The sequence below is a fragment of the Meles meles genome, chromosome 19, assembly GCF_922984935.1.
Source record: "Meles meles chromosome 19, mMelMel3.1 paternal haplotype, whole genome shotgun sequence".
NCBI lineage: Eukaryota > Metazoa > Chordata > Mammalia > Carnivora > Mustelidae > Meles > Meles meles.
Genome location: NC_060084.1, coordinates 51,136,561 through 51,161,041, shown reverse-complemented (window position 1 = coordinate 51,161,041; position 24,481 = coordinate 51,136,561). Strand labels below are relative to the sequence as shown.

Below are 24,481 nucleotides of genomic sequence, written 5' to 3'. Positions count from 1 at the left end.
GGCCAGAGCAAAAAGGGGGCCCTTTCAACAGTATTTGCTTATTACTGATTTCACCGTCACCCTGACACTTGATTCCAATAATCAGAAAGCTTTTCAGGCAGGTTGGTTTCGACTCAGGCCCCAGAACTTTCTTGAGCTGTAACACCGTGAGACCCAGAGGCAGATGTCTTCCTGATGGAAGGCTGCCCTTTCATTGGAGCAAAAGGCCACTCGGTCCCAAAGGCTTTGTGTACCGAGCATGTAAAAGATTTCATTGATAATTTTTTCTATCGGTTCCATGTTGAAATGGTAGCATTTCAGATATATTGGGTTAAATAAAATATAGAATTGAAGTGATTTTTGCCTGTGTCTCTTGCCATTTGTTTTCTTTCTTTCTTTTCTTTTTTCTTCTTTTTTTTTTTTTAATGTGGCCTCGAGAAAATGTTTGCCTCAGAGGGCTCACGCTGTGTGTCTATGGGACCGCATGGGTTTGGCAGGGGGACAGACCGCAGAGGCACTCGTCCCCTCACGGGGGTGATGCCTGCCGAGGGACAGTCCTTTCCCGCAGTCTGAGGACTCCCATCTGAGCCCTTTCTCTGGGCTGTTCAGAGCAAGGCCCTGGACCCAAGGATCTCAATCCACTCAAAGCCCTCCAGGAGTCTGGTACACGCTGAATGCTCAGGAAGGTTCTAATTATCACCATTCTTCACCCTGGCCCCACCCTTCCTGGCACCTGAGTTCCTGGCTCAGGAGGGGGTCACGGGGTTTGGAGAAGGAGGAAGGAAAAAAAAACACGCTCAAACCCTGACTCAGCAGAGAGTGCTGGGTCTGGCCCATCCCCCACAGGCATCACCCACTGTACCCATTTCACAGACGTGGTGCTCCAATGCCCCTGTCTGCCCCGGGGTCCCTGCCAGCGAGCGACGTGGGCAGGATCTTAACTCGGGGCTGCCTGCTGGTGAACTTCAAGGCTCCGGCATTCTTGTCTACAGTGGCAAAGCCTTGGTTCCTACCTCTCTCTTGGGGCCTCTGATCCAGGCTTTCCCAGCAACACCAGCATCTCCCTCCTTGCCCTGGCATTCGATGCCTCCAGAGGGGCCTCCGGGAGGCCACTCTCCTTCCCATAGACACTGCCTTCCAGGCACCCGAGCTGCTCAGTCCTTTCCACCCGGCTCCTCGACGTTCCCATGTTCCCAGCCCCAAAAGAGCACGTGCACACACGGAGACACATCCCGCCCTTTGCTCCCCAAGCCCACGTCGTCATCGGGCAGCTGGGTGGCTGTGAGCATCTCCCAAAGCACCTTATTTACCAGCGGTGGCCCAGAGTCCCCGCCCCTCTCGGCCTGTCCAAATTCCACCCAGGTGGCGAGGTCCAATGTCCTATTAATGGTTTACTGCTTAGAACCTTTTTATTAGCGGCCCCCTTCTCCTTGGGAGAAACAGTTCTGTGACTGGCAGGGATCGAGCCAATAAAATCTTTGAGTGGCTCAGCCCTCCCAGGAAAGGAGGGGGCCAGGATTTTCAAAACCAGGGCCAGAGACCTCAGCCATAAACCGGGCGGAGATCAGAAAGGACCTTGTAGCAGGTTCTCCAAGATCAGAGGGAGGGAGGGAGGGGTGGCGACCGCAGGTCCAAATGCGAGCTTGGCTTCCTCCGGCCTGGCCTCGACTGTCTCCAGAAGTGGCTGGTCATGGAGCAGCCCAACATGCCGACACCCCAGGAAACGGGCTGGAGCACGGACTGCCCACCAAGCCTCCCATCCGGCCTGCCAGCGGCTGCCTCCCCTTCCTCCCCTTGCTCATCCCCAGACTCCTTTCCCGCCCACCCACGCCAGCGGGCGTGCAAGAGGCCAGGCAGCCTCACTTCAGATCCTGGAGACATCCACCTGGCAAGCTGTGTGACCTCGGGCAACTCACTCAAACTCTCTGGGCCTCCATCATAAACAGGACAACAAGAGCTAGTCATTGGTGCTCGTTAATCCCAGACAGTTGCTGGGAAGCCCATACGAAGGAAAGGACCAGAGGGGATGCAGAACAAAGGAAAGGACCAGAGGGGATGCAGAACAGGACAGTCAGGGTCCCGCCTGCCTCCTGCTGTCAACATTGTCCTTTTCAAATTTTGATTTTTGCCCTCGGGATCCCCGTTTTGTACACTGAACCCCTACATGGGGGCAGGGAACAACACAGAACTTATAAAGCGTGATCGATGGCAAAGGCTGCGAACGAGAACGTTCCGAGCCCCAGGTCCCGCTGGGGTCTCTGGGTTCCTCCTCCCCACAACCACGACCCCCATGAAATCCTCTCCCGTGGCAGAGTTCTGTCTCGCATGCCTGTGTTCTCCAAGCAATATATGAGCTTTTCTGGTTTTCGGGGGAAGGGGTTGTAAAAAATGGAATCGGGTTGCAGGTGGTGTCATTAAGAGCCATTCAGGCAACTATGGGTACTAATAGTCCCCATGGGAATTTTCCACAGTCTCATTGGTCCCCTCGGATTCACAGTCTGCCCCTTCTCTCGCTTCTCCCTCCCTGCCCTGCCCCTGCTCACTTGCCTTCTGGCCCTGACTCATCCAGCCAGCTTGCCTAACTTCCATTCATTCCTTGACATCATTCTCAGAGACTTGCTAGGGCCCCCGAGGTGGCCCAGCTCTGGCCCTTTCTGTGAACAGTCCATAGTGTGATGCGTGGGATGAGTCTGAAGCTGGAAGTGTGGACAGGGAACCCAGCTGTGGTGGCCGAGAATCTGACACCTTGTGAGAAGGGAGCTTGCCACACAGGGAGAGAGGTCATCCCAGGCAAAGGAATGTTCAGATGCAAGTCCCAAAGGTATGAGATCCAGGTGGGGGTGGGAGTGGAGGCAAGCAGGTGGGACCCAGGCATGGAGGAAGGTGGGGACTGTGGGAACAGAGAGGAGCTCCCACAGGAGAAGCAGGGTGAGAGGCAGGACCTCAGCCCTAGTCCTCCGTTTAAAACCAGAGCAGCTTCCTCTTGAACTCTACGATGTATTTCTGCTCCAGAAGAAGATTCCTCTAAAGAGATCTGTGTCTTAAAATGTTTCAGAAGCCATCGCTATGGGTGCTAGGGAGCCGCAGAAGAAACTTGAGCTGGGCATGGCCAGAGGTGGATTCAGGAGAGTAGAAAAAAGACTTCTCTGGGAATCCCCACAGAGGAAGTGAATATGCAAAGGCACTGGGGCAAGAGAAGAGGGAGGCGTGGCCAGGGATCAGGGACTGGGATGCATGGAGTACACGCCCGCCAGCAGGAGGCCAGACTCCAGGCAGGCCCTGGAGGGCCTTGGGACTGGGGGGCAGGGAGGGAGAGCTCTGGGAAGGACTGGAGGCAGGGAGGCTAGGCTGAGGCTGGGGGAAGGGAGGGAGAGGAGGCCTGGGGGCACAGGCACGGGGAGGGCATGGGCTGGAGAGTCCCAGCACTCACAAGCCTCCAGGAGGGAGAGGAGGGGAGGGGCAAGGTCTGGGGGTGACCCGGGGACCCATGGGGCCATCCCTGAGATGGCAACCGGGCAGGAGGGACGATTCTGGGGAGCCACTCGGGTCCCGCCCCAGCTGGAGATGGTGTGTGTCTGAGTCGCCTGGGAGGGGCCCAGAGGAGATGGTAGGGGCCCTCGTGAGGGGCATCCTCCTGGGTCCTGGGGTTCCAGAAGCTCATGGAGAAGAAAGCTGGAGGCGCCATTAGGACCCCTTAGGGGCCTACACACAGTCAGGTCTAGACGTGTCTTACGGGTGAGGGTTATTACCCCCATTTTTCAGATAGAGAAACTGAGGCTCAAGGGGGCACTGAGCGAGAAGGGCTGGGGATTTGCTGGCCCCTGGATGTGGGGGAGTAGAGAAGAGGGAGGCTCCCGGGTGCCCAGGTCAGGGGTGAGGCCCCCCTCAGAGGTGGGAGCCCAGGAGGGGAGCCCGTTGAGCTCTGGAGGGAGAAACTGCAGAACCCAGAAGCCAGGAGAGCGGGAGACGAGGAGGCTGCGTGGAGGATCCTGGAGCCTTCCTCCAGCGGGCCTGGGTCAGCCTGGTGAGCGCCCTCAGCCCCAGAGCCCCAGAGCCCCTGCAGGCTTGTGCACATCACACAGCCATCAGAACTCAAGTCTCTGTGCCCTGGCTCCTGGCTGAGGGAGGGGAAGGCAGGGGAGGGACCCAAAGGCTACAGCCTGGGCTGGCTGGAGGGGCCCAGAGGGCCAGTGGGGATACCCGCCTGGCAGAAGGGAAGACACTGGGGCTGGGAGGTCACCTAAGTGGCTGGCTGTGTGATCCTGGGCAGCCCGCCTGCCCTCTCTGAGCCTCCACTCGCTCATCTGGAAACGGAGCCTCGGGGAGGGGGTGTCACCAAGGGTGTTGAGGACGGGAGGGACCGCAGACCCCCGCGGTCAGACCCATCGGGTCCAGATCCGCTTCAGGCTGCGTGACCCCGGTCGTGACACTTTCACTCTCAGCCTCAGTTTCCCCATCCGGAAAGCGGGTATGATAAAAGCGTCTGACTCATCCCCGGGAACAAAGGGGTCCCGCTCAGGAGGTGGGGAGCGCCGTGCCCTAATGTCTCCCATGAGGGCTGCCTGGGGATCCATCCTCCTATGTCCTTCGAGCCCCCGGGAGACACACAGAGCCTCTGGCTTGGGGACTCAGCTGCGTCCCCACCCCTGCCTACCCCTGCTCTCCCATCTTCCCCTGAGCAAAGCAGGTGCCCCATTCTGAGCCCGCATGAGGGAAAGCACCCCCATTCGAAGGTGCTCTGGGTGTCCAGGAGGAAAAGGGGACGATAGGCACTAAGGTTCCCAGAACAATTACTGAGAGCCAGACTTCAGCCCCCATCGGCCCTGTGTCAGGAAGAGGCCTTTGGAAGACAGAGACCCTGAGGTCCCCCGCAATGGACCTGGACAGCTCAGGCACCCCCATGTAACTCAGCACTGCCCTGTGCCCCACTCCCTTCCAGCAGGGACAGGCCAGCTGGGTCTCGGCCAGGTTTGAAGCAGCAGGGGCTGGTCCCCCCCCCCCCCCCACCCCTTGCCAGGCCCCGTGGCTCTCCCCCAGACTCCCTGTTCCGGAGTAAGGATTTGGGGGCAGGGATGTCCCCGCTGGTGCCCCAGGGCCGGGCCTCACCTGAGTTCGGAGATGTTGTTTTCATGCGTGTCCCACAGGGCCGGGATCCGGGGCTCGGCGGGGCCATCCATGGCAGGCCGGTGAGGGAAGGGAGGGGAGGACGCGCGGGAGCAGGCGGCACCGGGACCAGGTACGTGCAGCGGTGGCGTCTGCCACCAGAGGAGCCCGGCTGGAGCCTACCTCCGCGCCCAAGGGGAGGGGCAGCATCCAGCCGGTTCTCCCAGCTGCTACCCACGCCTCCAACGGCGGGGAGAGGCTGGGAGGGAGCCACCCTTCTCCGAGGGTGGGGAGGGAGGAGAGCGGATGGACACATCCCAGGAATCTCCTCAGCCCCCAGGGGCAGAGTCCAGGAGGCCACTCCAGTTCCATACTGGAATCTTCTGGGTTACCGGCCCCAGGCAAACCTACCCAGGGTCTCCGTTTGCAAATTCTCAGAGAGTTCATCCATTCATTGATTCATTGAAGAAATATTTCTTGAGTACCTCGGGCCTGTCGGGTGCTGCTCTAAGGTCTGGGACAGTGTTAGAACCACCTGCTCGGCTCAGGGGAAGATGGGAGAGCAGGGGTAGGCAGGGGTGGGGACGCAGCTGAGTCCCCAAGCCAGAGGCTCTGTGTGTCCCCCGGGGGCTCGAAGGACATAGGAGGATGGATCCCCAGGCAGCCCTCATGGGAGACATTAGGGCACGGCGCTCCCCACCTCCTGAGCGGGACCCCTTTGTTCCCGGGGATGAGTCAGACGCTTTTATCATACCCGCTTTCCGGATGGGGAAACTGAGGCTGAGAGTGAAAGTGTCACGACCGGGGTCACGCAGCCTGAAGCGGATCTGGACCCGATGGGTCTGACCGCGGGGGTCTGCGGTCCCTCCCGTCCTCAACACCCTTGGTGACACCCCCTCCTCGAGGCTCCGTTTCCAGATGAGCGAGTGGAGGCTCAGAGAGGGCAGGCGGGCTGCCCAGGATCACACAGCCAGCCACTTAGGTGACCTCCCAGCCCCAGTGTCTTCCCTTCTGCCAGGCGGGTATCCCCACTGGCCCTCTGGGCCCCTCCAGCCAGCCCAGGCTGTAGCCTTTGGGTCCCTCCCCTGCCTTCCCCTCCCTCAGCCAGGAGCCAGGGCACAGAGACTTGAGTTCTGATGGCTGTGTGATGTGCACAAGCCTGCAGGGGCTCTGGGGCTCTGGGGCTGAGGGCGCTCACCAGGCTGACCCAGGCCCGCTGGAGGAAGGCTCCAGGATCCTCCACGCAGCCTCCTCGTCTCCCGCTCTCCTGGCTTCTGGGTTCTGCAGTTTCTCCCTCCAGAGCTCAACGGGCTCCCCTCCTGGGCTCCCACCTCTGAGGGGGGCCTCACCCCTGACCTGGGCACCCGGGAGCCTCCCTCTTCTCTACTCCCCCACATCCAGGGGCCAGCAAATCCCCAGCCCTTCTCGCTCAGTGCCCCCTTGAGCCTCAGTTTCTCTATCTGAAAAATGGGGGTAATAACCCTCACCCGTAAGACACGTCTAGACCTGACTGTGTGTAGGCCCCTAAGGGGTCCTAATGGCGCCTCCAGCTTTCTTCTCCATGAGCTTCTGGAACCCCAGGACCCAGGAGGATGCCCCTCACGAGGGCCCCTACCATCTCCTCTGGGCCCCTCCCAGGCGACTCAGACACACACCATCTCCAGCTGGGGCGGGACCCGAGTGGCTCCCCAGAATCGTCCCTCCTGCCCGGTTGCCATCTCAGGGATGGCCCCATGGGTCCCCGGGTCACCCCCAGACCTTGCCCCTCCCCTCCTCTCCCTCCTGGAGGCTTGTGAGTATCCAGCCCCACTGTCCTGTGCTGGGACTCTCCAGCCCATGCCCTCCCCGTGCCTGTGCCCCCAGGCCTCCTCTCCCTCCCTTCCCCCAGCCTCAGCCTAGCCTCCCTGCCTCCAGTCCTTCCCAGAGCTCTCCCTCCCTGCCCCCCAGTCCCAAGGCCCTCCAGGGCCTGCCTGGAGTCTGGCTCCTGTCCATGTACTCCATCCATCCCAGCCCGTAAGAATCCCTGCCCTCGCCTCCCTGTTCTCTGCCTCTCCAACCCCAGCCCACCTAGTTCGTCACCCCTCAGAGACTTTGAACTTGGCCACAAAGTCCAATGTTCTACCAGAAATGGCTTATTTTCATATGACAGAAGACATATGTGTACTTTGTTTTTTAAAAAAAAAAAAAAAACCGGAAGAAAGGAAAGAAAATGTCAAAGCAGGCAGGTCTGGGTAGAAGATAAGGACCGCCGTAAGCCGCCTTCTACCCGCGGAGAGAACCACCATCAACAGTTCGGTGGAATCTCCCAGAAGTTTTTCTGTCATTTCTCTAGTATGTGCCAGAGAAAATTTGGTTGGTTGAATAAATACAGAATGGTTGCCATTTAAAATTAGATTTCCAAGGGGCACCTGGGTGGCTCAGGTAAGTGTCTCCTTCAGCTCGGGTTGCAACCCAAGGGTCCTGGGATTGAATCCGGCACTGGGCTCCCTGCTCCTTGGGGAGCCTGCTTCTCCCTCTCCTTCTGCCCCTCCTCTCCGCTTGTGCTCTTTCTCTCTCTCTCAAATAAAAAAAAAAATCTTTAAAAAAATAAAATAAAATGGTGCCTGGGTGGCTCAGTGAGTTAAAGCCTCTGCCTTCGGCTCAGGTCATGATCTCAGGGTCCCGGGATCGAGCCCCACATCGGGTTCTCTGCTCAGCAGGGAGCGTGCTTCCCCCCTCTCTCTGCCTGCCTCTGGGCCTATTTGTGATCTCTCTGTCAAATAAATAAATGAAATCTTAAAAATAAAATAAAATAAACTAAAAGGGGCACCTGGGTGACTCAGTCAGTTAAGCATCTGCTTTCGGGATCAAGCCCCACGTCGGGTTCCCTGCTTGGTGGGAAGCCTGCTTTCCTTCCCTCTGTCATTCCCCTGCTTGTGTTCCTGCCGTCACTGTCTCTCTCTCTTTCTCTGTCAAGTAAATAAATAAAATCTTTAAAAAATAAACAATAAAGTAAAATTAAATTAAATTAAATTCGATTTCCTGACCAATTATTGTCTGCCCCGTGTTGTTGCACACACGAGGGACAGGGTACACGAGACTCACATAACAGATGCACAAAGGCAACTCAGAGAGGTGGGATGAGCTGCCCAGGGTCGCACAGCGTTGCCCACTCTCACTCCAGCGGCAGGCAGAAGACAAACATTCCAGGCCAAGGCACCCCCTTGGTTCATCTGCCCAAAGGCCCATGGCTGAGGTGTTGGGGTGTGGGGAGCCCCCCTCAGCCCCGCCCCCAAAAGATGAGTTGGAATCTTGCCTCGGCTACTTTCGGAATTAGCCTCGATGTGCCCATCTGGGCAAAGGGCTCCCTGGAAGGGAGTGGGGGAAATCAAGAGGGTTTGCTCTCTCTGCCTGGGGATAATGGACTTCCCTGACATGGGGCAAGTGGGGGTGCTGAGCTGGGACACCTTTCCTGGCCCTCTGGGCTGGGCTGCCCTGCCTTCCTTCTGCCTTAATGACTTTGTTTCTGACTCTGAGAGGGTGACAATCCTGTCCTATCCCTCCCGTGGGAACCTCCCCTGAACCTGAACCCTGTCCCAGGTCCCCCCACAGCACTGTCAGAACCAGAGGAGAAACCCACCTGTGCCAACCTCAATTTTCAGAGGAGAGGGACAGTCTGGGGGACCAGAACACTCAAACCCTCAAGGGAGACTGGGAAGGAAACTTGGGGGGGATTGCCCTGGGGGACAAGGACATCTAGGAAGACCCCGGGAGAGTTTAGAGGAGAATGTTGAAGGGAGAAGGAGAACCTGGTGGCAGTACCTAACTGGACAAGAGACCATTTAGATCAAGTAACCCAGAGACATAGAAATGTTTGCACCTCAGGGCCTTTGCACTGCCATTCCCCTGTCTGGTGTACACTTCCCCAGAAAGCTGGATGCTTTGGAGCCTCCCTTCACTGCACCTGGCCCTTCTTCTCCTTCCTGAAAACTCTCCCACCAAGGTCTCCAACCTTTGCACTCATTACCTTCTGACATCCTAAATATTTTACTTCTTGGTCTTGCTGACTGTCTATCACCTCATCAGACTGTCAGTCCCATGAAGACAAGACAAGTCTTATTACATGTTTGTCCTCTCTTGTAGCCCCAGGGAAGTGCCTGGAAAAGTTGCTGGGACTTAGGGGTTCCTGAGTAAATGGTGTGATGGAGTGAGTGAATCATCACAGAGTGAGGGGAATGAGCAACTGGCCAACGGTGGTGCCTAGAGGATTAGTTGGGTCTCTTCAGAAGATGCAGGTGAGGATGGGGAGAGGCAAGGCCAGGTTGTATGGGCCTAGATGACTGAGGAGGTGGCAAGGGGAAACAGAAGACAGGGTGGCTTCTTACCCAATGACAGGAGAGGAGGGACAGTAATGGGAATCACTGACCCCATCAACAGGGACATGGGGTAGGTATCTGAGGGACAGGAAAGGGATTTGGAGCTGTGGGGGAGGGGGTAGAGAAGAAAGCGGAAAAGCTGGTGTCCGCTGGTGCTCCCTGGGAGGAGCAGGGATTATCCATCATCCTCCCATCCATCCATCTATCCACCCCCCAAAACATCCATCCATCCATCCATCCTCCAATCATCCATCCTTCATCCATCCATCCATCCATCCATCCACCCCCCAAACATCCATCCATCCATCCTCCAACCATCCATCCTTCATCCATCCATCCATCCATCCATCCACCCCCCAAACATCCATCCATCCATCCTCCAACCATCCATCCTTCATCCCTCCAACTCTCTGGAGAGGCCTCCTCTGCAGGACTTGGCGCTGCATCCACAAACAAGACAGTGAGTAAACACGGCTTAGAGCTGCCCTGCCGACACAGGACCCATCATCCACATGTGGCCACTGGGCACTAGAAACGTGGCTCTTCGTGACCTGGGAAGTGAACATTTCCAGTTATATTTAATTTTAATTAACTTACATGTAACTTTAAAAACAGAAACAGCATCGAATACTTTCCTCATAAATGCAACAGTAATGCTTTGGTAAGATTACATTCCGACTTGGGCGCCTGGGTGGCTCAGTGCGTTAAAGCCTCTGTCTTCGGCTCGGGTCATGATCCCAGGGTCCTGGGATTGAGCCCCACAGCGGGCTCTCTCCTTAGCGGGGAGCCTGCTTCCCTTCCTCTCTGCCTACTTGTGATCTCTGTCTGTCAAATAAATAAATAAAATCTTCAAAAACAAAAACGATTACATTCCGACTTAACCCTCGGAACTGAGCATTGCCATTAAGCTCAAGCATGTAAAATATCTCCCGAGTAGTTTTTGTATTGATTACACGTGGACATGATGGTCTTTTAGATATCCTGGCTTAAGTAAACTGCGTTCCTCAAATTAATCTTATCAATGTCTCTCTCTCTCTCTCTTTTTTTTTAACGTGGCTACTAGAAGGTTGAAAATAACATGGGTGGGCTGCATACTAGTGGGTTTGAGTCTGTCGGCCTGGGGCAAATGCAGTCTGGTTGGTATCCTGCCTGCAGGGTCCGGGCCTCTGTGGGAGGTCAGGGATGGCTTCCCAGTGACAAGGATTCTCCAGGTGAGAAGCCTAAAGCTCCCAAGTGCAGGGTCTGGTGGGGACAAAGACTCGGATGCTGGAGAGACACCTGGAAGGATTGTTCTTTGTCCAAGGAGGGAGAGTCTGGGGATAAAGGGGACATTTGGGGGCACTGGGGTGGGAGCTCAGAGCTGTCCCTGGGAGGTTAAGGGCAGCAGGGATCAGTGGTAGGTAAAGGCGGACTAGGCTGGCCAGCGAGCCCCCCAGGAAGATGAATATGTCACCACTGTACGCCACTGACTGGGAGGGGAGCCCCTCTGGCCTCAGATGTCAGGGAAGGTCTCTTATGTGCCCCCCTGTTCTGGGCCTCCCCAAACCAATTCCTTGGTATTTTCCCAGGCCCCCACTGGGGCCCCCGGGAAGCCCCAGGCTATGCCATTTTGTTCTGGGAGCTCAGATGTGGGCAAAGGGAGGTCACTGGGTCATGAGGTCATGTTTCCACAGAATCCGGGCCATTGTCACCTCCAGAGCCTGACCTTTCCATTAAAAGCTAGTAATTGCTGGGAATTCTGGGAGAGCCAGGACCAGGCCAGCTCTGGTGGCTAAGAGGCTGGGCTCCCAGGAGGGCGGAGGCTGGGGGGCAGGGCTCCCAAATCCTGGAGTCGGGAATAAAGGATCCATCTGAATGAGATGGGAGGAGTACAGCAGCTGGGGGTCCTGGCTCCTGGGTCTGAGGGAGGAGGGGGCTGGGGGCCAGGAATTCCTTGGTGGGATGAGGGAGGAGGGGCTGGAGGCCGGGACTCCCCTGACCTAGACAGACGCGAAACTGGGACACCTAGACACCGCGACCTAGGGAAGGGGTGGGCCACAGGCGAGGGATGCCCTTGTCGCCAAGGCTCTGGAGGGCCCCTTGGAGAGGGCAAAAGAAGACATCAAGCTGGCTGGGAAGGGAGGAGGGCTCTGACACCTCAAATGCGGCCTATCCATCCCGCCAGCTTTCCCCTCTAATCAGTGGGTCCATCTCGGGGTGTGCGGCGTCGCAGAAACCTCGTTCTCGGCTCCCCACCCCGATTACTCCATCCCAGTGGAGGAGCCCGCCCCAGGGCCGATACTGCAGGCCCGGCCGCACCTGCACACTCACCCGGGCGCCCCGCCCACCCTGTTCCTGGGGCGGGGCTTGGGCTGCGGGGAGGCAGGGGCGGCCACGCCGGGTCCCTGGAAGGGGGGGGGGGGGGAGTGCACGGCTGGGGACCCTTATTCGGACCAGGGACTGAAGAGAGACACTGGGCGGCGGACCTGAGAAGCCGGGTCTTCACCAGATCACAAAGAAGAGGGGCACAGGTGTACCGAGAGCGGGGATCCCGGGAGGTCAAGCCGGGTGATGACAATGTGGGGGAACCCAAGGCTTGGGAGCCTGGACCCCTGGCTCTGGGAGGGGGTCGGGCACCGGGAGTTTAGCTTGCTGGTCCCTGGTGCCTGGGGCAGAGCTGGGGCGAGGCTTCCGGGCTGGGGGTGTTGCATTTGGGAGTGCTGGGTCCACAGGCACCTGCGTCTTCCAGGCCTCCCAGGTGCTCCCAGCAACATCCTTGCCTGTCCCCAGGGCTCTCCTCTGCCAAGATGCCGGGACCCGCCAAACCAGCTGTGCCTGTCAGGCATCCCTGTGACACCCCCCCCCCCTCCCTGCAGTGGATTCAGGAAGACCTGGGCCCAGCCCGAGGGCAGGGCAGTGAGCAGGTGGGTGGGAGGCGGGCTCAGGCTGGAGAACAGGATGGACCGAGTGATGCTTCATCCTCCCGCCTGCCCGACCTGTCCTGCTCATCCCTGCTCCTTCCATCCTCCTTCCGCCTTGGGCCAGGGGCGGCGCCTCCGCATCCTTCTGGGGATGGCACTTCCTCTTTGGCCCCGGGTCCCCCGAAACCTGCTCTACCAAACGTCTCCCTGTCCTTCCTGCTCCCGTGTTCCACTGGTTCACTCAGCAACTCCTACAGCGTTCCTACAGAGCGCCTGTCCTGGACCAAGAGCTGTGCCGGGCACTGGGGATGCGGACCGAGGCTGAGAGTTCGAGGTGGGAGCTCAGTCATGACCCCGCGCGCCCGTGATCCCAGAACAGATCCCACGCCTCGCACCGCACCACAGGGGCTTTGGAGAGGCGATCAGGTCACGGGTCCGAGATCGGGAGATGCCCCTGGGTTTCTAGGGCGGGGTCAGTGTCATCACAAGGGTCCTAGGAAGTCAAAGAGGGAGCCTGGAGGATCTAGATAGATGTCTGGCAGCTGGATTGAGAGAGGCAGGAAGGGGCAGTGGCCGAGGGAGGCAGGAGGCGGCCTCTAGAAAAGGCCCAGAGAGGGACTGTCCTCTGCAGCTTCCAGAAGAGTCCCAGCCTAGGGCACACTAGGTTTTTTAACCCCATAAGGAAAACTTTGGACTTCTGATAAATTTGTGTTGTGTTAAACAACCACATCTGCGGGAATCTGCTCCAGCAGCAACGGGAAACTACTGTCCTAGGCAAGGAAGATAACAAGCAGCTAAAAATCACATCAACAGCCCAGAGCGACAAGCACGAGGGAAAAACTTAAGTCAGGTCAAGTTGCTGGAACATGGACCAGGGACTGTTTTCAGTGCGTGCTCAGGGCACTAGCAGACCGGGAGCGGGTCTGGAGTTGAATTATAGTTTTTTGTTTTTTGGCTTTTTTTAAACGTAACTTCCACACCCAACGTGGGGCTCAAACTCAGGACCCCGGGATGAAGATCGCACATTCCACTGACTGAGCCGGCCAGGTGCCCTGAATGGCGATTTTAACCAGAGCTGATGACATCTGAGCGAGTGCTGGAAGGGGGGAGGGAGGGAAGGGCAGACCGTCTGCAGGAACAAAAGGTTGGAGGTGGGACCCTGCCTGCCTTCGATGGTAAGAGCTGGGGGCAATCCCAGCTTCCCTCTGGAACCCGGGACTCTTCCTCTGCTGCGGCAGGCTCTCTCCCAGCTCAGGGAAACCGACCCGCATTGCACAGTACACAAACACAACCAGGGATGCTTTAGTCATACCAAGGTCCGTACTCGGTTCTGTTGTATTTGTGAAACACTAACGTAGCATTTACTGAGTCAGTGATGTAGGAAACAACATTAGGGTTCAAAGCCAACAGCCAAGAAAAAATTCTCTCTCTTTTTTTTTTTAAAGATTTTATTGATTTATTTGATGGACTAGGGGGGAGAGCACAAAGCAGGGGGAGCAACAGGCCAAGGGAGAGGGAGAAGCAGGTTTCCAGCTGAGCAGGGAGCCGGATGCAGGAATCCATCCCAGGACCCTGGGATTATGACCTGAGCTGAAGACAAATGTTTAACTAATTGAGCCACCCAGGCCCCCCCCCCCGAAAATTCTTGAGACGTCTTTGGTGCAAAAAGTGGTTTTATTAAAGCGTGGGGATAGGACCCGTCTGCCTTCTTCTCAGGTCATGATCTTTGCATCCCAGGATCAAGCCCCAGACTGAGTTCCCAGCTCAGTGGGGAGTCTGCTTCTCCCTCTCCCTCCACCTGCTGCTCCCCCTGCCTGTGCTCTCTCTCTCTCTCCTTCTCTCTCTGTCAAATAAATAAATAAAATCTTTAAACTTATTTCGTTACTTTTTAAAGTCATCTCTATCCCCAATGCGGGACTCGAATTCATCATCCCGAGATTGAGGGTCACTCGCTCCACCGACTGAACGAGCCAGGCACCCTCCCGGAAAAAAAGTTTTGCACATCGCCTGGCCCACAATAAATGCTTAATTAACAGTAGTCTGGGAGTCACCAGTTTCCATCCTGGCTGCCCAGCCGAATCTCTTTGGGAGGCTTTTAAAAGCCAGTCCCTAGGTCAAGGAAGTCAGAAACTCTGGGGGCCCAAGAGTCACAGCCTGTCTCTCTGGTCAGTTGACAGTTCCTGGAGGAGGGATTGTGTCCACTTACCTCACCACCCAGGACTCCTCCTGGGGGGGTAGGAGATGCTCCTGGGAATAGTGGGTAGAGGCCAAGATGAAGTTCAACACCTCATAGCCCACAAGAGAGCCCCACTTCAGAGTCATCTGGCCCCAGATGTCAGCAGTGAGAAGACCTGCTGGAGACACCTTCCAGCTTTGGGGGAACCCGGAGGCAGGTGGGTGGTCCAAGCGAAGGGACTTCGCAGAGAGAGATGAACCCAGAAGGTGGGGCATTCCATCCAGAACCACAGCCCAGGCTTCTCAGCTCCTCAGATCAAAAGGGAAGGACCGCCTAAGTTATGCATTTCTCCAAGCTCTCTGAATTAAGATTTTTGCATTTCACACCATGTACATCGCATCCCATTTAAACAGCTACAACTGTGAACAAAGCTGAACTCGAGTGAATGACACAGTTGTGGCAGGGTGGAGTGAAATGCGCTGATTTCTGCAACTCGCTTTTTAAATGAATCAAAAGATTAAGGGTGCCTGGGCGGCTCAGTCTATTAAGCATCTGCTCTGGGCTCGGGTCACAATCTCAGGGTCCTGGGATCAAGCCCGGGGTGGGGGGTGGGGGGCGTGGGTCTCCGTGCTCAGCAGGGGTCTTCTCCCTCTCCCTTTCGGTCTCCTTCTGTGCGTGCTTTCTCTCTCTCTCCAATAAAGTAAATAAAATATTTTAAGAAGTAAAACCAATCAATCAAAAGATTAGATGCATACCATGATGTTGTGGTTTATAATAAGAAATATATATGGGGCACCCGTCTGGCTCAGTTAGAAGAGCACGTGACTCTTGATCTCAGGGTTGTGAGTTCGAGCCCTACAATGGGTGCAGAGATTACTAAACAAATTTTAACTTAAAAAAGAAAAAGAAAGGGGCACCTGGTGGCTCAGTGGGTTAAAGCCTCTGCCTTCAGCTCACCGAGCCCCACATAGGGCTCTCTGCTCAGCAGGGAGCCTGCTTCCTCCTTTCTCTCTGCCTGCCTCTCTGCCTACTTGTGATCTCTGTCTGTCAAATAAATAAACAAAATCTTAAAAAAAGAAAAGAAAGAAAAAGAAGCATATATTTGGTCCCTGTTCTGGCACAAAGCTCCTAAAACCCTTGGCATTTCCTAAGCAACAGCAGCATGAAGGTGTTTCAACCACACCTGAGCGAATGTTAATGAAGTGACTTTTGGAAAGGACCTACAGGTGTGGACGGTTGCCTGGAGATGAGAGGAACCTACATCCTACCCCCTCACCTCTGGGGAGGAGAGACGGGCTGGGGGTGGAACTAATCGCCAGCGGCCAATGAGTTAATCAGTCACACCGATATAATGAAACCTCTGTACAAAGCTGAAAGTTGGTGAACCCACGAAGACGGGGAATAGAGTTCAGCTTGGAGACAGCACGGTCGCTTTGTCTGCCCCTATCCATCTCTTCCCTCTGCTGCTCCTGAGTTATAGCCTTTTATAATAAACTCGGAATCTAGGAAGTAAAATGTTTCTCGGAGTTCTGTGAGCTGCTCCAGCAAATTCATCCAACCTAAGAGTCATGAGAACCTCGCATCAGCTAATAGAAGGTGACAGCCGGGGTCACTGGCATCCAAAACTGGGGGAAGGGCGGTCTTGGAGGACAGAGCCCTTCACCTGTGGGTTCTGATGGTGTCTCCAGGGAGACAGTGTCCGAACTGAATTATAGGGCACCCCGCTAGAGTTGGAGAATTGCTTGGCGTGGGGGAAAAAATCCATACATCGGAATTGGTATTGGTGTCAGAATGTTATATACGCACTAGCGGTGCCTGGCTGGTCCAGTTGGCCGAGGCTGCAACTCTTGATCTTGGGGTCAAGGGTTGAACCCCACATTAGGTGTGGAGATTACTCAAAAATAAAATCTTTTTTTGAAAAGATTTTATTTATTTATTTGTTTGACAGAGGGAGACACAGCGAGAGAGGGAATACAAGCAGGGGGAGTAGGAGAGGGAGAAGCAGGCTTTCTGCAGAGCAGGGAGCCCGCTGCAGGGCTCGATCCCAGGACCTTGAATCATGACCAGAGCTGAAAGCAGATGCTGAATGACTGAGCCACCCAGGCGCCCCCCCCCCAAAATAAAATCTTAAAAAAAAAAAAAAAAAAAAAACAAAGAAAGAAAGGCCACGTGCTCGCAAGAATGTGGAACCAATGGGAGTTCTTCTATATGGCTGGAGGGGTACAAAACGACACAGCTACATTGGAAAACTGTTTGTTGTCTCTTCACAAGGCAAACATCAACTGGTGTGACCCTCCATCACAGTCCTCGGATTTACCCAAGAGAAGTGAAAAAACGCGTCCATCCCACTCCCAAGACTTCGGCCTGGACGTCTGCAGCCACTTCGTTATAACTCAAATCGGAAACGACATAAACATCCATCAACAAGCAAATGGGTCAGGAGATTGGCCCATCCAGACTGGGGACTACTGCTCCATGGGGAGAAGGAACAAACTGATACACGAAACAATGTTGGACAAACCTCAAAATAATCCTGCTGAGCCAAAGAAGCCAGACGAAAAATAGAACGTTCCATATGATTCCATTTATATAAAAGTCTAGAAAACGCAGACTGATCTACAGTGACAGAAAGCAGGTGGGTGGGAGGCTGTGGACAGGGATTGGGTTGGAAAGGGTAGGAAGGAGGAATGACAAAGGAGCCCAGGAAACTTTTGGGGTGACAGATGTGTTGACTGTCTTGACTGTGGCCATGACCTCGTAGGGGTACACAGAGGTCAAAACTTGCCAGACTGTGTACTTTCAAACGTGTACAGTTTATTGTATATTAATGACCTCAGTAAAGCTGTAAGTCAATCAATGAAAACCTACTCACTGAACTTCGTACTTTCAAAATTGAGCCAGGGGGGCCTGGGTGGCTCAGTCATTAAGCGTCTGCCTTCAGCTCAGGTCACGATCCCAGGGTCCTGGGTTTGAGCCCCACATTGGGCTCCCTGCTCGGCGGGAAGACTGCTTTTCCCTCTCCTGCTCTCCCTGCTTGTGTTCCCTGTTTCGCTGTCTCTCTCTCTCTCTCTCTCTGTGTCAAATAAATAAATAAAATCTTAAAAATAAAATAAAATAGAGTCAGGTACTCTAAGGGGATGAGTTTTACCATATGGAATCATATGATTGTAGGTAAATGACACCGCAAGAAACTTGACTTACAAAAGTAAGATGGACACAAACTTGTGATGGGTAGATAAGTCAGTCCTGGATATCCAGCTCCCAGCACAGTGGTTATAGACAGCAACAGTGTGTCATAAACTTCAAAGTTGCTAAGAGACTAGATCTCTATTGTTCCTACCACAAAAAAGAAATGATAATAATGTGACGTGATAGAGGTGTTAGCTAATGCTCTAGGAGTAATCATATTGCAACAGAATAATGTAGCAGATCGACACACAGGTACACCTTGAACTTACGCAATGTTACCCGACAGTTGTATCTCAATTAAAAAAAATGGGTGCACAGAGAGGCCGTAAAGCAAACAGAGTGAAACTGTCTACACTGACTCTAAGGACTCTGAGTGTGGAGTATTCAGTGTCTAATCCTTTGGATTGTTCTGCATGTTTGAAATATTTTATATTAAAGTGCGGGTGAGGAGCGCCTGGCTGGCTGAGGTGGGAGAGCCCGTGACTCTCGGTCTTGGGGTTGTGGGTTCGAACCCTGCATGGTGTGTAGAGATTACTTAAAAAACCAAAATCTTTAAAAATGAATAAAAAAATAAAATGAGGGGGGAGAGGGTTTTCTGTCCTCACAGCATGGCGCTGACACCAGAAGTGTGGGCTGTCCCCCCATCCCCCAACCCGAATCAACAAATTCCGCATCTCTCTGGACCCCAGCTCGGGGTCCAACACTTCAATTCAGTTCTGACCCTCACTACCCGGATTCACCACAGACCCCACAGATGAAGGGCTCGTGGTCCCTCAAGACTGGCCGCCGCTTCAGATCCCAGTCCCGGCTCCCAGTTTTGTCACCTGTACTTTTGACCAACCAGCTATCCATGGAAGGTTCCCTCCAGGGCCTCCTTAGGTTTGAGAATTCGAGAATTCGCTATGGCAGCTCACAGAATGCAGGGAAACCCTTTTCTTAGCTTTATCAGTCCATCACAAAGGATTTTATGAAGGATCCAGATGAACGGCCAGATGAAGAGAAGTATGGGGCGAGGAGGAGGAGATCCAGAGTGTAAGAAGTTCTGTGCTGTGAGGTACGCCACCCTCCCATGAGTTGGGTACTTTCACTGATCCCTGGGCTCTAGAAGCTCTTGTGCAGGAAATGAGATGAAGACCAAGTATAGGTTTCTTATAGCTCAATCTCACAGCAGGACTGCCCAGTGGAGAAGAAACTGAAGAGATCGAACAACCAGACAAAACACGGGACCCTTAGCTAGGATCCTGGTTCATTTGTTTCTTTCCTTCCTCTCCTCTTCTCCCTTCTTCCTTCTTCCTTCCCTTCCCTCCCCTCCCCTCTCTTCCCCTTCCTCCCTTTCTCCCTCCCTCCCTTCCTCCCTCCCTTCCTTCCTTCCTTCCAGAAATCTCTATACCCAACATGAGGCTTGAACTCACAACCCTGAGATCGAGAGTTGCACACTCCACGGACCATGACAGCCAGATGCCCCTAAAGGTCCTAGTTCAAACAAACCAGCTCAAGAGACCAGTGGGGACACTTGAATATGAAGGAGGGACTCATTTTTAAGGAATTAACTCTCCTCTATTGTGGTTATGTGTGTGTGGGGGGGGGGAGGGGGAAGCTGTCCTTATGTTTTAGGGACACACACCAAATATTGTGGGGTGAGACGTCCTGTTGTCTGGGGTTTGCTTTAAAACACTTCAGCACTCAGGCGACGACAACCACGCAGGATTTCCTAAATGATGCTGAGTGGAGGGAGCCAGGTGTCAAAGAGTGCACACGGTGTGATTCCATCTATAGAATGTTCCGAATGTTCTAGAAAACAAAACCAACTGATGGTACTGGAAGTCAGGTTGGAGCTGAAAATAAAGAGCTATGGTGAGAGGCAAGTAGAGTGTTTCTCTGGGATCAAAGAATTGTCATTTAGGTGGCGCCTGGGTGGCTCAGTCGATAAGTCAGCTCCGGTCATGATCCCAGGGTCCTGGGACTGAGTGTCGGGGCTCCCTGCTCAGCAGGGAGCCTGCTTCTCCCTCCGCCTGCCGCTCCCCTTGCTTGTGCTCACTCACTCTCTCAAATAAATAAATAAAATCTTAAAAAGAGAAATTTCAATTGGTCCTAACAGGCTCAGTCGCTTTTTGGTATCAATAAACGAAGCTACTCCTAGTAGGCTCTCCTTAACCATAACCAACCTCCCAAAGTCCACAACCAACATTCTGACAATCAAGATTCCCGCATCCTGTTTACTACACAAGGATTGCTTGTAAGACAAGCCATTTTGCCCTGTCCCAAGAGTTTGGGCCCTCTGCTCCACGGTTCATTTCTCTGCCATGGCCCCTTCCACTCTTTTGGGGGGGGATGGGGGTAGGGAGAGACAGACTCTTTTTTTTTTTTTTTAAAGATTATTTATTTATTTATTTGACAGAGATCACAGGTAGGCAGAGAGGCAGGCAGAGAGAGAGGAGGAAGCAGGCTCCCCGCTGAGCAGAGAGCCTGATGTGGGGCTCGATCCCAGGATCCTGGCATCATGACCTGAGCCGAAGGCAGAGGCTCAACACACTGAGCCACCCAGGTGCCCCGAGAGATAGACTCTTTTTTTTTTTTAAAGATTTTATTTATTTATTTGACAGATAGAGATCACAAGTAGGCAGAGAGGCAAGCAGAGAGAGTGAGAGGGAAGCAGGCTCCCTGCCGAGCAGAGAGCCCGATGCGGGACTCGATCCCAGGACCCTGAGATCATGACCTGAGCCGAAGGCAGTGGCCTAAACCACTGAGCCACCCAGGCGCCCCAGAGAGATAGACTCTTAAGTAGACTCCACTCCCACCATTTGAGCCTGACAGAGGGGCTCAATCCCACCACCCTGAGCCCACAACCTGAGCCCAAACAAGGCCGCTTAACTGACTGAACCACCCAGGCACCCCAGGCTCAATGTTTAAAGATTTTTATTTATTTATTTTGAGAGAGAGAGAGAGAGACAGAGTGAGAGAGAGCATGAGGGGGGGGGGTCAGAGGGAGAAGCAGACTCCCCATGGACTCTGGGACCATGACCTGAGCCAAAGGCAGTTGCTTAACCCACTGAGCCACCCAGGCGCCCCGAGGCTCAATGTTTAAATGGCTCCTCCAGTCCATGGCCATTTTCCACGGTGGTTAATTTGGGGGAGGTGGTAGTGCCCAGGGAGGGGGTATGCACACGTTACACTTCAGGATAGGGTTCTAAGCAAACACTTGGGGGGAGCATGGAGATTGATCAGGAGACAGAAGCAGGTGCAGTGGGAGGCCTAAGCCTGGTAAAACCCTTTACCAGGGTTTATGCAGGGCCGGGCTGAAGAGTTTAACATTGGCTAGTTCCTATAATTCTGGTGGGTGTTGGGATATAGGGGTGGTCTCTAGTCGCCTGGTATCTGGTCCTGGGTGACTTAAAGCGGGGGAAATAGTGGGTCAGTGTGAGGGTTGGCTAAAGAGAGTATCTGGGGGGCTATGGGTTCCGGACGGGTCGGTTTGCATCCGAAAGGTGTGCTAGTAGGCACATTGTTATCTTTAAGGCTCAGAGAGCCTGGATGGGGGAGGAGCTGTTTTCCCTGGATCTCTAACTCCTAGATGTCAACATAAGGTACAGAAAAATGTTAAAGTGATTAATACACTTGTAAATGCGTGATCTCACGTAGCAAACGGGATTCTGTGAGTGTGATTAAATTAAGGATCTTGAGATGGAGAGATGATCCTGAAATAACCAGGGGAGTCCAGTCTGATCACAAGGGTCCCTGTAAGAGGAGGCACAGGGGAGATCTGATACACACACAGAAGAGGAGGAGATGGTGTTGTGAAGACAGATGCAGAGTTACCCTAGAAGGTGCAAGAGGCAAGGAAACAATGGATTCTTTCCTGGAGGCTCCAGTGGGAATCAGTCCACCTCGATTTAACACCAGAAGACTCACTTCAGACTTCCGGCCTCCAGAACTCTAAGAGAAGAAATGTAAGCTGATGGAAATCACTTAGTCTGTGACGATGTGTTGCAGCAACCGTGGGAAACTAACACAGTTGGTCTATTCAGGGTTGAATGAGAAGTAGGGAGCCAGCGATGGGAAAATGCCTGGGTTGGAGCAGACCAAGGTTAATTGGGATGCTCCCAGCCTCTAGCATCAGGGGCCCTGTCCCCTCACCTAGTGCTCCTCTCTCTGCACTAAGGTCAAGGGACTGTGGTCCTGGAACCTAAAGAGACACAGCCCCAGTCTTGTTTCAGATTCCCGAGACTGTGCAGAGTCTCTTATGGAATAATCACTGGCAGGATGTGGGGGGACCTCTATCCCCCTCTTCAAACCTGGAGTGGGAATCCTGAGACAAGACCAGGTCACCCTTAACACCCGGGGGTGGGGGCTTCCCAGAGGAGGTTACGGGCATTTAGTCCATCAGACCAGGGGTGTCCCAACTTGACTTCCAGGAACTGGGGAGCAAGTGGCATTCTTGGAAATCACCCCTGATATTCATGTTCATGAAAACACAGGCTCAGGATGGAACAGCTGACAATCATGAAGGAGGAAAAAGAGGAAGAGAGTCATGGCCATGTTTTTTATCATGGCAAAAGAATTGGAAATGACCCAGATGGTATCAGTTAAGACAATAATTAAATAAGCCAGGACTTCATGAACATGGTATGCCATGTGTTTCAAACCACAAGCAGGTAGGAGGGACAATCAATCCTTGGAGGCATGTTAACGGACAAAGGCGAGTTACAGTACAATTTATACAGTATGATGTGCAAGATTTAGGTGGAAAAAGATCTGCAGAAGTACGTATTTATAAAGGTTCAAATATGTGGGAAATACATGGGGATAAAAACCTGCACGGATGGGGGGGTTGCCTGGGTGGCTCGGTGGGTTGAGCCTCTGCCTTCAGCTCAGGTCATGATCTCAGGGTCCTGGGATCGAGCCCCTCACTGGGCTCTCTGTTCAGCAGGGAGCCTGCTTCTCTCTCTGCCCCTCCCCTTGCTCTGCTCTCTCACGATCAAATAAATAAATAAAATTAAAAAAAAAAAAAAAACAAGTAACACTGAGACCCATTTATTTCCAGGTTTTATTTTTGTAAAACGGTGTTGTTAGCACCCTCTTTTTGTCTCCAATTTCATATATATAGATAAAATTTATATTTTATCTATATACATATATAATGCATGCTATATATAGTCCCCTCTATGTTGCATATGTGTGTATATATATATAATATATACAATATATACATACATAGTATATATACACAAACATATATATAAAATCCTCCCTAGGGGAGGATAATACTGCATATGTCGTTTTATATCTTACTGTTTCACACATTATTTTATTTTATTTTTTGTTTATTAATTATTTTTATTAACATATAATGTATTATTTGGCCCAGGGGTACAGGTCTGTGAATCGCCAGGTTTACACACTTCACAGCACTCACCATAGCACTTACCCTCCCCAGTGTCTGTCACCCAACCACCCTCTCCCTACCGCCCTCCCCCTGGCAACCCTCAGTTCATTTTGTGAGATTAAGAGCCTCTTATGGTTTTATACATTATTTTAAACATAATAAGCATTTGCTGTGGTTTCAGGCTCTTCATATACATGATTTCTAACGCCTGCTTCAGAGTCTAGTGATAGATTCTCATTTACTCCCTAGTTCCCTGCTGTTGGCCGTTTGGTTCATTCCCAGGCTCTCACTGGGGTAATTAGGTCTGTGTCCAGCACTGGTTCTGCATTTTTGGGTTTGTTTCCACCCTTCTCCAGACAGAATCCCTGACTGCCCAGAGGAAGTGAACGCTCGTTCTGAAGAGAATTCTCTTTCTTTGCACTCACAAACAAACGAACAAAACTAACAAAACAATCGCATCCATATTTTTGTAAAGAGTTTGGAGATACAGATAAGCAAAAAACAAAAACAGAAACCGTTGGCGATTCTGCCATTATTTGCTATTGAGTTGCCCAGTAATTTAAAAATTATGGGTCATTTTCCTTCTGTTTCTTGCTGAGAACACATTACACGGCACTTCTGAATCCTGCTTACTTTTACCTAATAGACCATAAAAAGAAAACATAAAAACATTTTCGCATTTCATTTACAACAATTGCATGATATTCCACAATGCTACAGAACCTATAAAGTTTTTTTAATTTATTCATTTGACAGAGAGAGATCACAAGTAGCCAGAGAGTCAGGCAGAGAGAGAGGAGGAAGCAGGCTCCTGGCTGAGCAGAGAGCCCCATGCGGGGCTTGATCCCAGGACCCTTAGATCATGACCTGAGCCTAAGGCAGAGGCTTAACCCGCTGAGCCACCCAGGCACCCTTATAGTATAAAGATTTGTTATATCCAATTCTTTTGGTTTAAAAAAAACTTACAAATAATGCAATAGGGAAAATCATCATGCATAAACTTTTGTGCGGGTCTTATGTTATTTTCCTAGAACCGAGTCCCAGGGATGGAATACTGGAAAAGAGTGCCAAGTCAGTTTCTAGAAAGGTTAAAATAATCTCTGTGTGTTCATAATAAACTCGGTCTGGCAGGATTTGTGTCCCGGAATTTTTGTTATCATTAAATGTTATTATTTTATGAGCCCCTTGCTAACGCATAAGTGAATAGTTCACTCTCATTTTCATTTATATAAATAAATAAATATATTATATATTCACTCAATGAATCAAAAAATAGTTATTGAGCACCTGTTACAAGTCTAGGCTCAGGGGGACAAAAGAGACTCACATTCTAGGGGATGTAGGGAGGAGTGATGGGCAGCCAACTAATAAATCATTGGACAAGGTTATCTCAGAG

At 52.8% G+C, this 24,481-nt stretch overlaps 1 protein-coding gene across 2 annotated transcripts in view; it reads right to left on the bottom strand.

Annotated features, from left to right (window-relative positions):
- SULT2B1 (sulfotransferase family 2B member 1) overlaps positions 1-5,327 on the bottom strand; it is a 31,346-nt gene extending 26,019 nt beyond the window's left edge. Inside the window, exon 1 of one of the 2 annotated variants that reach the window (XM_045989070.1) lies at positions 5,086-5,327. In XM_045989070.1, coding sequence (XP_045845026.1) covers positions 5,086-5,156 — 71 coding nt within the window. In that variant the 5' untranslated portion in view covers positions 5,157-5,327. Of the gene's footprint in view, positions 1-992; positions 1,175-5,085 lie in introns of those variants that run through there. The other variant, XM_045989068.1, reaches the window with a different exon arrangement.
- Between the last annotated feature and the right edge of the window lie 19,154 nt (positions 5,328-24,481).